At 57.7% G+C, this 17,959-nt stretch overlaps 1 protein-coding gene across 1 annotated transcript in view; it reads left to right on the top strand.

The window, feature by feature from the left end:
* Positions 1-17,959, top strand: part of ITPK1 (inositol-tetrakisphosphate 1-kinase) — a 151,239-nt gene extending 133,280 nt beyond the window's left edge. Inside the window, exons 6-11 of the mRNA XM_072963625.1 lie at positions 141-239; positions 520-560; positions 3,078-3,243; positions 8,474-8,541; positions 13,195-13,357; positions 17,505-17,959. Of these exons, the coding sequence (XP_072819726.1) occupies positions 141-239; positions 520-560; positions 3,078-3,243; positions 8,474-8,541; positions 13,195-13,357; positions 17,505-17,854 (887 nt within the window). The 3' untranslated portion in view covers positions 17,855-17,959. The remainder of the gene's footprint in view (positions 1-140; positions 240-519; positions 561-3,077; positions 3,244-8,473; positions 8,542-13,194; positions 13,358-17,504) is intronic.

Below are 17,959 nucleotides of genomic sequence, written 5' to 3'. Positions count from 1 at the left end.
AAAGAATATGCTCTCGTCCTCGGGGCGCATGTGTGTTCCCAGGGGACTGCAGAGTGTGGGGTGCAGGGTGGCGGGACAGGAACACTGAGGGTGGCCCCAGGGAGTAGGCGGTGCTGATGTGGCTTCTCCTCTGTCCCCAGATGACAGGATCTGCTCACCGCCCTTCATGGAGCTCACGAGCCTGTGCGGGGACGACACCATGCAGCTCCTGGAGAAGAATGGCCTGGCTTTCCCGTTCAGTGAGTCCCGTACCCCGAGCTCGCTGGGCAGGTGTGGGCCAGGTGGAAGAGGGCCTTGGCTGCCAGGGAGGGCCTGGTCCTGGGTCCCTAGGTGGTGAAGGCAGATGCTCTCCTGCCTGGCCCGGCAGCATTCATCCATCTCACCTGAGCACGGGTGCTGGCCCCTTCCCCCACAGGAGGGGCTGCAGGAGTTTTGAGAGCATCCCCCTGTGTCTGTCAGGTCGGGCTTGGTGGGTGAAAAGCTTTGCTAACTCCTCTGTTTTTCTCTCCCCACCCCTAGTTTGTAAAACCAGAGTGGCTCATGGCACCAACTCTCACGAGGTGAGTAGAAGATTTGGCAACTTGACTGCCCGGTCTCCACCCCTGCCATCTACCTGCCCCCCATGCTTGCAGCACACGGTGTCTCTCTGGGAACCTGCCTGGTCTGGTGCTCTGGGAGGGAGCAGGAAGGCTTCAGGGCAGCCAAAACCATGTCCCTGGAACCCACACTCCCCTCGCTGGCAGCAGCACCTGCCTGCCAGCCTTCCACCTAGCCCTTTTCACCACCAAACACTTCCCCTGTTGGTCAGTGCCTTGGGGTCTTCAGGACAGAAAGATGATTGCAATCATTCACGTGATTAGACTGGCCTGATGCAGAACAGGTCAGCCTGCTGGGAAGGAGCCACTTCTGTTGTTCACATGAGAACTCTGGAATCACACCAGCCTGGGACCAGGTCTGGCTCTGGGCAGTGCCAGCTGTGTGACTTTGGGCAGATGACCCAGCCTCTCTGAGATTCTGTCCCACACTAGTAACTGGGGATATGCTGGTGGTGGCTGTGAAGGATAAGGCCACACGTGCTGCCGTGGGGCCCAGGAGGTGTTTGATCCGCTGCAGTGGAACCTGTTGCCCTGGAACCTGCCGGGTCATTGCAGAAGGGGTGGGGGTCTTGGATCGAGGTGAGCTCCCTCCTCAGGAGTCTTGATTCCATGGGGTCAGCGCCTTCAGGGGAAGCTGTTTCTCCCCTCAGTCCAGATGTCCAAGTCTGGCTCCAAGATACACACGTGTGCCATGTCTCCTTTTTCCTCCCCACCTGACCCCCGGGCCCTCCCAACCCACTGCGTGCTGTTTCAGGGAGGGGTTCCTCTTCTGCATGGGGGTCAGGAACAGAGCTCTGAGACTGGGATCTGGAGAGTTGCAGATTCCTGAGGGGGACGGCGGGGGCTTGTGTGTGCTACGGGCCGCCTGCCTCCCGGGAGGCTGTTAGCATCAGAGGGACACCCCCTCTGTCGGGGGGGGTACTCACCTACCTCAGAGGTGCCCAGGGGTGTTGAGTGCAGCAAGGACACAGGACTCCCCTGTGCGTGTGATTAGCTTTACACAGGAAAGCAGGGCTTTCTGGTTGGGTACCCAGCCCGCCCGAGTCCTACCTCTGATTCACCCGGTCCCTAGCTCAACCAGAATCAGGACTAGTTTGTTTTTATTTTATGTTCGCAGGATGGTTTGGCTTCTTACTTCGGCTTTAAGCCTGTGTAAGCATGCTAGTTTGCTCCACAGTGGAATACCCCCCTCTTAAAAATAACAAACAAAAAAACCCCACTGAGCCATAAGCTATAAGGACCCCCAACACTATCCCATGTTGGTTATTGATGCTGTTTTACAGGTGAGGGAATTGGAGCTTAAACATGACTTACGCAGTGAGTGCCGGGGCTGGGACTTGAACTCACGTCTGGTTCTCTTACTTTCGTCAGAGGGCTAAGGAGACAGTCCCTGTGGTGCACACGCATGCGCGCACGTGCTTTTTATTTCCTTATGCGGCCTGGGTGTCTGCTTCTGCCCTACCCAGCTGAGTGCCAGGCACGCTGGGGTGACAGTTGATGTAAGGGGCATCAGCCAGTGTAGGCGGCCAGCTGTGCAGCCCTGTTATCCCCTCCCAGCAGCCCTGGGCATCCGGTGGCTTCTTCTTGGGGCCCTGTGGACTGAGGGATTAGCCATGGCCCCGACACTGGCAGCTAGCTCTACTGGGCAGACTGAGCCTCAGCCAAAGTGGAGAGGTTTTCTCCAGCGGCCCTCTTCCCATCTCTACCTCAGTCCCCTGCCAGACCCTCCTATAGGATGGAGGCTTGGTCCTCAGAGGAGTCGGGACTGGGAGCAGCACGTTCCCATTTCTCAGGTGCTCATGTAGCTCACTCAGTGTGTAAGACAGCCAGGCTGGGTGCTGCTGGGCTCCATCCCATTCTGCGCCCTGTCACTCTCCAGCAGTCATGAAGCATCTCAGGGCCTCAGTTTCCTCATCTGAGAAAGAGATGTGGTGATAGGACCCACCCGCTGGTCACTTTGTGAGGATGACAGCAGGTGCCTCACGTCGTGTTAGAACAAGGCCAGGCACGTCATGGGCGCTCGGGAGGCAGCTGTGGGCATTAAGCAGGCTTTGACCCAAGTCCTCCCAGCGCCTGACCCATTGTCTTCTGCTTCCTGCTGCTGCCCTCTCCTCACCCCTCCAGTCTTCTTGGAGGAAACTCTCGGAGGTCCGAAGGGTTGATTAGTACACAACCCAGGGGTGTTCCTTTCCTGAATGCAGTGTGAATAGTGGAGTTGTGCAGTGCACAGCCTGCTTGACCCTACATGGCAGACCTGATGGTATAGGATTTCCAAACCACCATGACAGAGTGCCTTGATCCCTAGGTGTTCTTCTCAGCTTCCACTCCACTCACCCTGGCTGGAGACTTCTTGGGGAGCCCTCATGCCACTGGGCCAGGGATGGGCCTTGGTGGCAGTGTTCTGGGCAGGTGATGTGGCCCTGTGTCGAGGCTGAGGCGGTAGTGGACCCTGACAAAGCCCTTGGCCCCCTGTCTCCCCAGATGGCCATTGTGTTCAACCAGGAGGGCCTGAACGCCATCCAGCCACCCTGCGTGATCCAGAATTTCATCAACCACAACGCCGTCCTGTACAAGGTGTTTGTGGTCGGCGAGTCCTACACTGTGGTCCAGAGGCCCTCGCTGAAGAACTTCTCTGCGGGCACATCAGGTAATTGAGCCTCACGCTGTCTCTGGATGCCTGGAGCTCAGGAGCGCGCCTGGGACATGGCACCAGCCGCCTGTCCTTCAGCTCTGACCTTGGTCACCCTGTGTTATTCAGAGTGGGGAGAGGGGATCTGCAGGCTGGAAGAGCTCAGTAGGTAAGAGGTCTTAGAGAACAAGTGAGAACCCCTGTCCCACCAGGTCATTGTAGGGGCTCCATCCATCTCAACCACTGTAAATTCCAGGAAGCACCCAGAAGCTTTCTGCACCCAGGCCTCTTCCTGGGGCTCCACACGACATGAAGCTCACAGGGAACATGCTGGAATTGATGACTGACCCTTCGGGGAAGCCAGGGAGGCAGGGGCCCCTCATATGTTGAGGGCCAGAGCCCTGGCTACTTTATCACGCCTTCTTTTTCCAATTGGGAAACACTGAGTTACCTGCTGCTTCTGCAGCAGCCGAGGTGGGTGCATGCTCTATCAGGCGTTAGCACATGGGGCACAGGACTTCCTGGCTGTGGGACCTCAGGCAGGTCAGGAGTGGCACGGTCACACCGCTGGGCCCCCACAGGAGTAGGACCACATTGGTGAGTGTATTTTGGATCGGTGGGTGATGGTCCTGAGCGTCCCTCAGATGTCACACAGTGGTGGTGTTTGCAGGGTGCTGCCATCATTCGGGGCATCCGAGGGGGTCCCCTAAGGATGCTGAGGGGCTCCACACTCTCAGCTTTTCTTCATCTGCTCACCAGCACTAGGTGATCCTTGGCTGTTTCAAAAACTGAGTCTAAAACAAGGATTAGGTGGTATGGGGGCTGCTCTAAAGAATATTCTAGTGGTTCTGAAGGCATCCCTAAGGCAGGTTCCAGAAACCTTTGGAACAGCGGCAGCATCCCTGAAATAAGCACGGTTTTCCGAGAGCAGACTTCTGAGGATGCCTGGTTACCATGGCGTGGTTTGTTCTCACTGTGCGTTCATCTTTGCAAGAAAAACCCGCCGTCACTAGACGAAATACCCGGGCTACATTATCTCCCCCTGAGCAAACAGATGTGTCTTCCTGAAATCCCTCCGCTGGGACTTCCTGTCACCATCCGCTCCTCGTGGCTTTGAGCCCCTCCTCTTGAATGAAGTCCAGCTCTTGGCGTCCTCTCTCAGCCGTTCGGTTAACACAACCCAGAAAGCAGACACTTCGGGACTGCACGTCTCCACTTCCCTCTGCGTGCAGGCGGCTTTCCCAGCCAGGCGGGGGGCTTTCCGGGCTCAGGACATCCTTGTCTTCACTCCATCTCCGAAAGAAATTACCACCTGATTTCCTTCCTTTACACATAAAAAGTCTTCCCCAACCCTTTTCTCCTGCTTGGAAAGTGCGGGGCCAGTTTCCATCTGGGAGCCTCCGGTGGCACGGTGTGGACTCTGTCCTGTGTCTGAGGACAAGGGTGCCGCCTCTGTGTCTTCTTGTGGCTGTTTCCAGGTCACCAGCTTAACGTAAAATGCAGTCAGTGGCTGAGTAAATGAGTGGGTGAGCCCAGAACTCACAGAGAAGTGTGTGTGATGCTCAGGCAAGCTGAGTAACTTTCAGTGTGTCCGTCCCTCTGCGCCCACGGCTGATTCCGTGTCCAGTGTCTTCAGGGCATCATGCCAACGAGCTGCCGTAGGCTCTGTTCTTTTTACACATGTATTCTCTTTCCGGATGAGAAGCACAGCATGACAGCAGCCTTTTAAGCTGCACAATTGAGCGGGAGGCTTTGGGGCTCTGGCCTCTTTGAAGCCCCCTCCTGGCTTTCTGGTTCCCGTTGCCCAGTGTGGCAGGTCCGCGGCTTCCCCTGTCCATGCAGGGAGGTGGGGACTCCTTGAGTGGGATTCTTTGGAGCTGGGGTGGTGATGAGGACGCCGGCTTTCCCTCCACAGCTGCTGTGTCCTTTTGATTTTCTGGTGCTCTTTGGGTTTCACCTGTTATCAGCTCTGAAGTCAGGTATGTCTTACAACCATGGGCATCTTGCTGTTGCTCTGGCTGGAACTGAAGTCACGTTCTCATGGAGAAGGTTGAAGCTGGCCTGTGCCAGAGCCAGGAACACGTGTTCTCTGCCCATGGTTCACAGCCCTGGGGAGATTGCTCCCCTCTCTCCACTAGTTCCAGAGTCGTGATGGGCACGTCTCTCTGCTCCCCTTTCCGTGCAGTGGGTTTATTTCTGTTTCTTTTCCTCTGCGGACGCAGTGCCTTTATTACACTCTACCTCGTGGGCCTTTTTTCCTTTAGGGGTATAGAAAGGAATGGCACTGTCTACCACATAGAGCAGGGGTCGGTCAGTGGGCTTTTTCTACAAAAGGCCAGAGAGTAAATATTTCCAGCTCCGTCATGCCGCAGTTGGAGTGTAAGAGCAGCTGTACACAACGTGTAAACGAATGAGCGTGGCTGCATTCCAATAAACCTTTATTTACAAATGCAGGTGGCGGGCCACACTTGTTGATCTCACATCTAGAGCCCCTCAGGTGTTTCCTTGAACCTGCCATGCGCTGAGCCCCGTACCAGGGGCTGGGATCCAGCAGGGACCTAGCTAGTCAGCTAAGTGCCCTGCCCTCCTGTGCTTATATTCTAGTGGGAGGAACTGCACCTCAGGGAAGAAGTAATAAAAGGGTAAATTGTGGCACAGATAAAGGGCCCCAGAGGAAACGGTGGGCACTCGAACACTGCTGGGCAAGGCAGCCAGGGCTGGCCCCTCTGCGGAGCTGATGTTCTTATGGGATCTGGGAGGGGATCTGGGAACAGACCTGGACCACCATCTGCGCCTGTGACATGCTCCCTACTCCCCAGCGAGAGATGTAAAGATTGAGCAAATGAAGCTGAAGAAAGTGTGGCCACTGCGCACAGCTGCCTCAGAGAGTCACTGGGAAATTTGGGGGCTAAACTTGTCCCTTACTCTTCTTCTTTTGAACCTGTTTGTTTCGTCTGTAAACTGGGGACAAAAGCACCCATACTGCTCCTGTTGCCCTCCCTCTCCTGGAAGGCATCATCTGTGGTTCTTCACCTGGGCACTCTGTGTCTCGGGACTAGCCCGGGAGCGGAGTGGATGGGCTATCCAGGGTGCTGCTCTGATCAAGGTGCAGGGGCCTGGCCAGGTTTATCTTGAGGGAACTGGGTATCGTGAAGCTGCCCAGGGAGCTGACACCAAGCGACGATCCGACCCTTTCTGACCTGTCTTGGCTTCCCTTCGCATCATCTCCTAGGTCACCAAGTGGCTGGAAGCTGCTGCCACTCCCTCCGACTCCCACTCAGGCCACACAGGGGGAGGGCTTGAGAAAAGGGTAGCCTCCCTACCCTGCTGAACAGTCCTCTGGCCAGAGCCCCCGGGTCAGAGGTAGCCCGGAGGAGAAACGAGTCCCCTTTGAGAAGGTCCACATTTTCGATCTGGCCACAAGAAGCTGTTGGGTGACATGGTCTGTCCAGTTTGAGCGCCCAGTTCCTTCCCTTCCTGGCAGAGCTACACACCCATGGTGTTCCCTGTGGCTCTTGCAGGCTTCCCAGCCCCCCTGAACTTGGCTGTGTCCATCCACTCTGAGTGGCCTTTCTCACTACCCAGGCCTGCTCTGCCACCCTGGCCATTGCCCTTGGGGACCCACAGGGTGGGTGGGAGGCACCCTGAGCTCAGTGAGACTGGGCCAGACTGGGCTATGGGGTGGGAAGGTGGGTAGTGTCTGTAGAAGGCCCAAATGCCCATCTCGGCTGCTCGAGCCCTACTCCAGCCTCCAGCCCACAGGGCTTGCCACCCCCGAAGGCTCACTCTTCTTGGCTGTCAGTGCCCAGGAGTAGAAGTCGGTGGGGCCGCTTGATGCAAGTCCTGCAGGGTGTTTATTTTCCCCAGGCTCCTCCCCAGGACCGTCTCTCGTGCCCCCCGTCTGGACTGGCTCTGGTCGGAGTGGCAGGAGGACTGTCGGGCACGCCTGGGCGGCAAGGGGCCTGCGTGCCCCGCTAGCAGGAAGGACGCCAGGTACATCTCAGCTCCTGCCTGCTTGGCCTCCGCCCCAAACACTTCCTCATGCATGACTGTTGTGGCCATAATCCTGGAGCTGGGGGTGGGGCGTCGCCATCCAGAGCAGGTGCCCCCTCGTCGTGGCCCCTGGCATGCAGCAGTGCTCAGCCAGGGCCCTTCCTGCCCTGTGCTTAGGGGCCTGGGTCCCCGTATGTCTTGAGGGACGGGAGCCACCACGCCCTACCCGGAAGGACTAAAGCAGAGGCTGCCAGAGCCACACTGGGGTTCATGGCCCATACCATCCCCGTGACCTGTGGTCGTCACGTGATGATACCAGATCTTTACCAGATCTCAGCCCAGAGGCTCATGATTTTGTGATTCTTGCATTTGTGTACCCACACTTCCAAATGCTTGGGAACATGTTTCTGACCAACTGACCTTCCTTTACTCTCCAGGGGATGAATAAACAAACCAGCAGCTCCTTGTTCTCATCAATCTTGAGATTGATCTGTCTCTCCAGGGACCCCCATGGGAGTGAGGGGGCCCAGGGTGCAGTGGGATCAGGGAGGGATGGGGTGGGAAAAGGTGGAAGGTATTTTAAGGGTCTGTGCCGGCTTCCACAGCCAAACAGAAGCTGTTCTGTGTGCTTTCCTGGGTGGGTCCTACAGATGCCCATGTTCTGATTTCCTATTTTGTCCCCTCGGTAGATGGCGAAAGAGGAGAACCCGTTGTATTTTAAATGCTCACATGCCAAGGTGGCAGCCAGGCCATTTCTGAAGTGCTTCTCTGGGAAGGTGTTCCCTGGGCAGAGCCAGGAGGGATCGAGAATGCTGGAATAAATGGCATCAGTCAACCTCTTCACTTTGGGTCCTTGATACTCGCATACACGGCGTTTCCCACTCACTCAGCCCCCTTTCTGGTCCATGTTTGTAGGACACTCTAGACACACTTGGGAAGGAGGCATTAGGTATTGGGGAGAACCAGGTATGATACTGTAAGATGTTGGCAGAAGCGGGCTCATTGAGCCATTCATTTTTATATGGGAGGAAAAATTGAAACAGGGGCTCTGACTGGGCGTGTGTCCATCCATGGTGTCGTGTTTCCTCGGGGTGCGGGTCCCCGGCTTGCTGGGGCCCCAGGCGGCAGCTGCTGGATGCTGAGCCCGAAGGCCGCCGTGGCCTGGGATGGTGCTGTCCCCTGGTGTCGGGTGGTGGAATCACTGTCCCTGCCTTAAGCTTTTAACTCTGGCTCCTTCCTGTCTTTGCTTTTTCAGACCGTGAATCCATCTTCTTCAACAGCCACAACGTGTCGAAGCCAGAGTCGTCATCAGTCCTGACCGCGGTACGTCCCTCCTGCCGAGCCTGGGTGCCGTTAGCTATCCAGCGGGGCAGGGTGGGAGGACCTGTGCCCCCATGCCAGAGGCCCAGGGAGGTTCCAGACCCCTCTTCCTTACTCAGGGTTTTGTGCTGATGGCCATCTCACCGCTAGATCGCTCCAGATAGATTATCTAACTTTCCTCCCAGCCTGAAGAAACCTCCCCAGTCACGAGGAATTTGAAGATCTACTTTCTAATCTGCCTTTTCCCTGATTTTTAAAAAAGGGGCAGGAGACAGCACTATGTCAATTTCCCTTTTTCTTTCCTTGTTCTCATGAGTCCAGTAAGCGTTTGTTAAGAGCCTGCTGTGTCCTTCTGTGGGGGCTGGGGTGGTTCACGATGGGCAGTGGGCTCAGGGTTGCTGTCAGTGAGTGTCGCTGGGTGGGAAGCTCTGTCCTAGATGCCCCACGGCCTGAAATAGCCTTGCAGGCATGGGTGGATCCCCCCACTTCGCCAAGGGGAGGGCTATGCTCAGGGAGGTTAAATAATTTCTCCAAATTTACAGAGTTCTTCACTTGGGGACAGAGATGGGATTTGACTCCAGATTAGTCTGATTCCAAAGCTGAGGCTTCCAGGAATTTAGAGTTTCTTATCTCCCTGGCAATTTCGGAGCAGTTAGAGCCTGGCACTGGGCCACCTCCTGCTGTTCCTCCATGTCCAGAGAGCCAGTGGTCTCTGCCACCACTGCCCCCTGAAATGAGCCATCTGCCGGGTCTCCTGCTCCCCTAAGTCACAGCCATCCTGGCCATTCTTAGAGGGTTTGCCAGTGGCCCCTCCACAGCACACCCCCATCCCTGGACCTCACTCCCTTCCATCCCAGGTTAGGGCCTATGCTTGCCCATGGCCTCCTGTTCCCCAGCTCAGGCTGCCTGTCCATTTCTTGTTTGTTTCCTTTGAGGAGCCAGCTGTGTGCAGAGGGTTCTACAGAGCCCAGGCATGGACAGGGACCTGGGGGAACACCAGCGTCACTCAAGATGCTGATAGACGTTCCCCAGGAACAAGTTCTGTGGTCAAGAGCTCGACTCTAAACAGAGCCCCTCGGCGCCTGACTGTGCACATTATAAGGTGTAAATAGATGTTCTGTGCAAGAAAAGGTTCTGGTCTCATAAAAGCTGCGGAAACTTCAGGCTGGCCCAGTTCCACAGGGCGTCTTCCCTGCGAGGCTCTTGGACCTTATTCAGCCAGGGACTGTTGGAGGGAGTCAGCATTCCGCGGACCTGCCGAGAGGCTGTCCCTGCCACTCCCGTGGCACAGCGCAGCTCTAGTCTGGTCTGTAATTGATGCCAGAGGGTCAGCATGAGGGCCAGAAGCAAAGAGACCTCGCTGGCTAATCACCCACCTACCATTCAGCCTGTGTCTCCATCTGCTAAGTGGGAAAGGTTGGCCAAGAGACACTGTGGAGCCTTCTCTCCACCTCCAGGCCCCACTGCCACCTCCGCCTTCCCCTTAGCTCATGACTGCTACGCAGGAGTCCCCCAGGGCTGACAACGTGTAGAAGAGAAAAGGGAAAAGAAGTCAGCCAGCCCCTTTCCATTTGGGATGTGAGGCCCTCCGGGCCCACTGCAGGCCGGCCAGGCACAGACAGCTCCATTCCCAGGTACAAGTGTCCAGACAAGGCTCTTAGCATCCCCCCCTCCCACCACTGGGATCCCTCTGATCCCCGCCTTGGCTTCATGCAGGTGCAGGGAGCCCTGCCCCAGCCTCGAAGCCCCACCTCCCTCCCTGGCCGGATGCCCCGAGGGTGCACCCAGCTCCCACATCCAACTTGCCAGCCCCCAGACACCAGTGTAGGGTATTGGGTAAGAATGTGACTCTGGCTGATGAGACTGCCTGGGGTCAAACCCAAGCTCCACAGTGTTCCAGCTGTGTGGCCTCAGGCGAATTGCGATACCTCTCTGAGCCTCGGTTTCCCCATCCTGCTGTATGAGATGGTCGTGGGATTCGGGGCGTTACTGGGTGAGAAGCGCCTGGGGCAGCTCCGGGTGCGCAGTAGGTGCTCAGTCTGTGTCAGCTGTGATAGGAGAAGGGGACCGGGGTGAGGGGGCTCTCACCGTCTCCATCGCCTCTTTATTTCAGATAATCAGAGGGCTTCGGAAGGATTTCTGAGATTCCTTAGCTGAGCTGAGAAAGAGCTTTTGTAAATAGTGAGTCACGAGACGTAATAAAGCAGCAGCCGTCCCGGCCAGGCCTGCACCACGGGCCTTCCCCCTTAGCTTCTTGGGTCCCACCACAGCCCCACGGTGTGGGCATTTTTATTACCCCATTTGCGGGGTGAGAAAGACCCAGAAGGATCCGTTGCAGCCCAGGGCACACAGCGGGGAGTGAGCGGCACCAGGTGTCCACCCGGGTCTCTGGTGCGGTGAGAGCCCCGGACTGCAGGACCAGTGGTCAAGCTGCTGCCTTGGGCCAAGCCTCTGACTACCCCCAGGTGAGAGTGACCAGGAGGCGGGCACCTTCCCAGGCTCAGACAGGTGCTAAGTGACAAGTGCCTGTCACGCAGCCAGGCTGCCACCACCCCTCAGAAAGTGTCTCCCCTGGATGAGACACCGAGGCTGCGGGGTTGTGGGCAGGAGGCGCCCTGGCTGCTGTATGAAGCCGCTGGGGGTGACTTTCACAGTGAGCAGGACAGTGCCCCGCTGTGTGGTCCCTGCTCTGCACATGCCTGGAAGTTCCCCATCAGCCACTTTAACTTCCTGTGCTAGGGGTGAGGGCCACTTGTCCTGGGTGCCTGGGGCTCTGTCCCCAGCCTGCCTGGCCCAGTCTCACTTTTTTTTTTTTTTAAATCAAGGTGAAATTCACATAACACACAAGTAGTCACTTTAATGTGAACAATTCAGTGGTGTTAAGTACAGTCACGATGTTGTACAACCACCACCTCTATCTAGTTCCAAAGCATTTTCATCACCCCAAAGAAAACCCCTACCCATTAAGCATCACTCCCCATTCCCCCTCCTCCCAGCCCCTGGCAACCACTAATCTGCTTTTTACTTCCTTAATTGTCCTACTCTAGACCTTTCCTGTTAAGTCATACAATATGTGACCTGTTGCGTCTGGCTTTTCTCACCTAGCCTAGTATTTTCAAGGTTCATCCGTGTAGTAGCCTTGTATGGTGGAATAATATTCCATTGTGTGGGTAACACATTTTGCTTATCCGCTCATCTGTTTATGGACCTTTGGGTTGTTTCTGCCTTTAGCCTATTGTGAATAATGCAGCTGTGAACGTTGGCATATCAGTCACACACCTAGGAGTGGAATTGCTGGGTCACATGGTAATTCCACATTTAACTTTGTGGCCCAGTTTTTATTTTATTTCTGATGGATCAACCCCCATGCTTCCCCTTTGACCCTGAGCCCACCACACCCCTTAGGAATCGGTATCTACTGAGCATTACATGTGAGCCCCATTCCAGCTGTCTTAGGGGTGACATGGTGCCATCTATGCCCTAAACGCAAGTAGAGCCCCTCCTCCTGGGCAGGTGTGTGCTGTCCCCACCCCATCAACGACCTTGTGATTCCTCCCAGCAGCTGGGATGGAGGCCTCACTGGTGCTGTTTTGCAGATGAGCAGACTGAGGGACAGAGAGACCAAGTACTTTCCCCTAAGACCACAGAGCTAGGTAGTCACTGTCAAGATTCAAATCCAAATCCTTGTGACTTCAGTCCTTCTCAGGGCAATGTTCTACTAACGTGGAGGCCCTGGCCAGGGCCTGTGCAGCCCATGAAGACTTGTGTGCCTGTCCCAGGCCAGCTGCGATAGAGCAGAATATGAGCAGTATCAGGACGGTGTCCAGGGGACAGCCCCCAAGCCCTGTGGAAGCTTTGCTAAAAGCTGAACTTGGACCCAGGAGCTGGGCAGGAGCAGCAGAGTAGACTCTGGGGAAACCCACTGAGTTAGTGTGGAAATACCATAATGACTTGTCCGGAGGGGAGATTGGTGAGCCCCACTCAGGATCCCTGCGACCCGCCCTCCCCACCAGGACTGGCCAATGAGTGAAGGCTGAGGCTCGGGCAATGGTGGGCCAGTGCGGTGATGCGGACCAAACTTACCTCTGCTGCCCACCTCTGTCCCAGCTGTTCCAGCTGCTCCCAGCTCTCTCCTGAAGGCCTTGCCTCTGCATCTTTGCTTCCACTGTGCTCTCACCTGGGCTCCCCCACCAGTCCCCTCTATACCTCCCCATCTTCAAGGTCCAGCTCATATGCTCCCTGCACCACAAAGTCTTCCTGGGTTCATGACAGACTTTCCACTTCCTTCCTCCCTGCTAAGAGGCTAAAATACCTGGGTCCAAATCCAGCCCTGAGCTGTGTGACCCTGGACCGGCCCCTGACCCTCTCTGAGCTTCAGCTTCCTTGTGTGTAAAATGCTGAAAAATGATGCCCACCTCCCTGGTCGTTATGAGGACTAGAGAGGTGACATCTGCTGCGCACCTATCACCTGCCCGGCTCTCGGCAGGACTTGGAAATGGCCATCCTCGTTCTGACGCTGGCTTTTCTGTCCTGCCTCGTGCCTGGGTGTAAGGCCCGGCCTCGTGGCACCTCACTTGGGGGCGGGGGTTCTGTGTGTGTGACGTGGCACTACGCCTCCCCACCCGTGATCTGATCCCCGCGTGTGTGTGTTGGCAGCTGGACAAGATCGAGGGTGTGTTTGAGCGGCCGAGTGACGAGGTCATCCGGGAGCTGTCCCGGGCCCTGCGGCAGGCCCTGGGTGTGTCGCTGTTTGGGATCGACATCATCATCAACAACCAGACGGGGCAGCACGCCGTCATCGACATCAACGCCTTCCCAGGTGAGTGCCGGGGCTGCACACCACCCTCACCGGCCTGTAGACGGGTGGCTTCAAGCGGGCGCGCAGGGCTGACCAGCTCCGCCCCTCACTGTGGGCTCTGTGGGGCCGGGGTAAGAGCCCGCTGAGGCTCAGCCCCACTGCAGATGGGTTACAGGGTGCATAGTAGGCCTGCATCTACACACACGTTCTTTCCCCTCCCTCTCCTGATCCTGTGCCATCAGCAGTTGCCTTTCTTGCTGAATCTCAGCTGGTCTTTTGGGCCCTTGTAGATTTAAAGAGCTGAAAGGACACTGGAGGGACTACAATCCCCCAGTTTACGTGGAGTTGGGGAGAGATTGTCCCAAGTCATACCGCAGGGTGGTGGCAGGGCCTTGCTCCTTCTCCTGCCCTGAGCCATGGTGCTGGGGACACCCTCAGATCTGGCCAGCCCCCGTGGCTGTGGTGCCTGCTGTCTCCTGCAGCCCTCAGATCCCAACTCAGCGAGGGGCGCAGCAGGAGACATCACCCAGAAAATCCTCAAGGGGATGGTTAGCCGCAGTGATGATGGTGGTCATGGCGGCCCTGTGCTGAGCTTCACATGTGGCCAAGCAACTCCCCATCACAGCAGGTGAGGGGCAGAGAGATGCTTCACTCCCCCTGGTCCCGAGCAGCCCGGGCACTTGCCCTCTCCCGGTGTCTCTGTCTCCAGGCCTTGGCTCTCGCCTTTATTAAGTAATTGCCCTGGAGGTAGAGCCAGTGTCACTGCTCGGTGAATGTGCAGACTTTCAGGAGATGATTCCTCCTCAGGGAGGCTAGCATCTCACAGGAGCATGGGGACCACTCCGCTGCCGTTTGCAGGGAGCTGGGACACCGCTGTGCCTGGGGAACTTGACGCTCGGCCCCTCCACTCCTCAGCGCACACAGGCCAAGCCCAGTCAGCATCACAGTTCACAGCCACGGGAACCCAGGCTCGGAGGCAGCCCTAGCTCCCTCAGTCACGTGGTTTACGGAGGGCCCACTGTGCGTCCCAACTGCTACAGACGCCGGGGGTGGTGTGAGCACGGCCACCAGGGCCCTGCCCTCAGAGGACCGGGTGCCCAGGGCTCCTCTGTGAGCCAAGTGTGGGAGCAGGGCCTGCAGCAGGGCCTCGTAAGAAGAGGAGCCCCCCTCCCCCCGTCAGGATCCCAAGCCTGTGCCCGATGGCCTCGTGTGAGCACAGGAGGGGCTGGGGGAGTCAGAGGGGCGCCCGCCATGTGGCCCTTCACTCTGAGCGAGATGAGCTGGCCCTCTGAGGTCTGTGTTCATGACTAGAAATTGAGGGCTTTGGGACAGTGGCCCCTTTTTCTGTAGTCACCCTGGGTGCAGCCTGGATGGAGAGGTGGGCATTTGATGAGCAAGTATGACAGAATGAGAGAGAGCAAGGGAGTTGAGGCTGCGTCAGGGGAACAATGATAAGTCGGAGGATCTAAATCAGGGAGGACATGGAGGTGACAACGGCGAAAAGGTGGCCGCGTCAGGGGATTTGAGGGGACAGGTCGGCGTGATGCTGGGCTGCTGGGGTAGAAGCTCTAGAAGGAGGCGGGGAGGGGGAGAGCAGGAACTTGGCGTCTGGGCTGTGGGCTTGTGTGGGGACATGAGTCGCCCCTCTCAGCCAGCACCTGTGTGATTTGGGCCGGGCATCCTGAGGGCGTTCCGGCTGTTCAGAGGAGGGACGTCACTGGGAGCCAGTGTGGATGGGAGGCTTCTTCCAGGGAAGCCAAGAAAAGGCTCCCCAGGCAGGCGAGGCCTGGAGTGACGAGGCCACACCCAGCGGAGACCGTGTGAAGGAGCCAGGTGCTGAGGAAGGCCCCGGGTGGCTCGTGCAGTGAGGGCCCCAGGGGGTGCTGTGTCCAGGAGATGGCAGCTGCTCCCTGGTCTCTCCTCACCTGATTTCCGAGCCTGGATCTGGGGCACTCCTGGGGCCCAACCTGAGGCGTGGGTCCTGGACCCCCTCACCCTGTACTTTGGGCCGTGGATGTCTGGTAGCACCCTGCAGAGAGGGTGCAGGCTGGGCAGTAATGACAGCGGTGGCCGCTGGTGATGGGGACACCCTGCACACCTAGCCTGCCCTGAGACCTTCACCCCCAGTGCCTCATTTCATCCTCACATCCACCCAGTGTGCCAGGGACCACCCGGCTCTCCATTTACTGATGGCCATGTGGAGCCAGGGGGCGTGGGTGGTATGTCCGAGGTCACGCAGCTACCAAGCAGTGCGGCTGGGAGTGGGGCCCTGCACCCCTGACCTGACGCTGCCTGAACCAAGGAGATGGTGTGTGCGCAGTGCCTGGCCCTGGGCTGGCCCCATGGGGCTCGTTCACGCCCCAGTCCACCCCCCCAGGCTGCCTGGAGCTGTGAGCTGGGCCTCTTCTGTGGATAGCAAAGCAGTTGCTGAGGGAACGGCTTAGGTTCCCTGGTGGCCTGTCAGCGGATCTCAGCTCTCCTCCTCTGCTTGTATCTCTGCCCTGGAAACCTAGCAGCATGTCTGCTGATGGTCCCAAGGGGCCCAGGTCTGCCATGTCCTTCAGCCCCAGGTCCTGGCAGGGGACGCCCAGCACCACATGTATTCAAGGCACAGGCAGCACCGAAGGGCCTGGTTCATATTCCTGGTGCTGCCATTTAGAGCTTCGTGTCCTTATCTGTAAAATGGGGATAACCCTTGGTTCCCAGTCCCCAGGGCCGCCAGGACGCCCAAAGCGAGGAAGGTAAAGCACACGGCCAGGGGCCAGCACTCGGCGAGCCTGGACGGACCCCTGCCGTGGACATCATCAGCACCTTTACCTCACAGCGAACATGTGTCCACCTGTTGAAGGTTCTTTTCGTGTTTGGGGCCGGTTACTTAACTCTGTGCCTCTGCTTCCTCGTCTGTAAAATGGGGACAGTGTTGTGATGACCGAGTGAGGAAATACTGCACATGCCAACTCTCACCCATTTTTGTTTTCACTCCGGGCACCACTACTTGCCGCTCTTGGCCTCAGGCTTCCTCAAAACCACAGTGTTGTTTGCCGAACAGAGAAGAGTGTGGACGGTGTGGCAGCGCCCCCTGCCTGGCCCGGGACAGCCTTTTCCATAAGACATAATGCTCCTGCCCTGCCCGTGGCCGAACCTTCACTTCCTCCCAGCTTTTACCAACAGCTGTGAGGAACGTCCTGGAGGCTGTGCGAGGGTCTCAGTATCTCTCAGCACCAGGCCCAGTGTCCTCGGTGGAGTCACAGCTGCCACTGCAGGGTGGGGGAGTGCCTGGAACGCCTCCTGATGTGGGCGCACTGTCCCTTTTTGGGGACAGGCTTCCTGTCTTGGCCGTTGTTCTTGTGGTTGTGTGCCCAGTTCTCATCCCTGCAACTTGGCTTGGGCGGGTGGGGGGCGCTCACTCCATGTCAACTTTCTCTCAAAGCAGTTTTTGGAAGTCGGCGAAATCCTCACCCTAGATCTGAAATGTGCTCAGTGGGTGGCTCTCGAAGACTGTTTACAGATACCGCAATTGCATCTGTGTTGGGAAACAGGCCCCAGGCAGGCACCGACGGTTTCTGTTCAGGATATGCAGGCCCACTTGTTAGGGGAGCAGGCGTCAGTGTGGTGGCCTTGCTGGGGTGCCTGGTCTCTGTCCCTTGGCTTTGATGCTCAAAGAGCATGCAGCATGCAGGGAACTCCCTGCAGGTACCGGGGGAAGGAGGAAACGGACTCAGGCATCACCCACATCCCAGCCCCTCCCAGTCACGCCCACAGGAGCTCCCCCCGGGAGTCCTCAGTTTACACACAGGGAGGCTGGGGCCAGGCCATGTGGGGGCAAGGGGTATTTGGTTTAGAATGGGAGGAGGGGGCCTTTGGCCACACCACATCCCCCAAGTGATGGCGTCAAACCGCCTTGGGAAGGTGATTAAATGAGATGCTGAAGCTGTGCGCAGGAGTGGTAGGGTGGCAGGGTGTTTTCTCCTCTGCGCAAGTCCTGTAGCTCCTCCCACTCTGGGTGGCTGAATTCAAGGCCCAGCCCTTTGGGACCACACACCCGGCTTTGAGTCTGCATGTTCGACCAGCCTCCTTGGGTCCTGTGAGCCCCTAAGTCTCCCTCGCGTCCTTCTCTCCCCTGTGCCCACCTGGCTCAGCCTGCTGTCTATCTCTCCCCTACCCCCAGGCTACGAGGGCGTGAGCGAGTTCTTCACAGACCTCCTGAACCACATCGCCACCGTGCTGCAGGGCCAGAGCGCCGCCACGGCAGCCTCGGGGGACGTGGCCCCGCTGAGGCACAGCAGGCTCCTGGCGGAGCAGGCGGACGGCCTGGCGGGCGAGCGGACGTGCAGCGCCAGCCCCGGCTGCTGCAGCAGCATGATGGGCCAGGAGCCGCCCTGGACGGCCGAGGCCGACGTGGGCGCGGGCAGCACCGCCAAGCTGCCGCACCAGAGACTCGGCTGCACGGCCACCGTGTCTCCCAGCTTCCAGCAGCATTGTGTGGCCTCACTGGCCACCAAGGCCTCCTCCCAGTAGCCACGGAGCCCGGGACCCAGAGGGGCGGCACGGGCTGCACAGCACACCTGCTGGGCGAGCAGCTCCCAACGGTGACGCTACTACTAAGAATTCCCAACAATCTGA

This window comes from Vicugna pacos, chromosome 6, assembly GCF_048564905.1.
Source record: "Vicugna pacos chromosome 6, VicPac4, whole genome shotgun sequence".
Lineage (NCBI taxonomy): Eukaryota > Metazoa > Chordata > Mammalia > Artiodactyla > Camelidae > Vicugna > Vicugna pacos.
The sequence above is the reverse complement of the archived record's forward strand: the minus strand, read 5'-3'. Positions and strand labels throughout refer to the sequence as shown.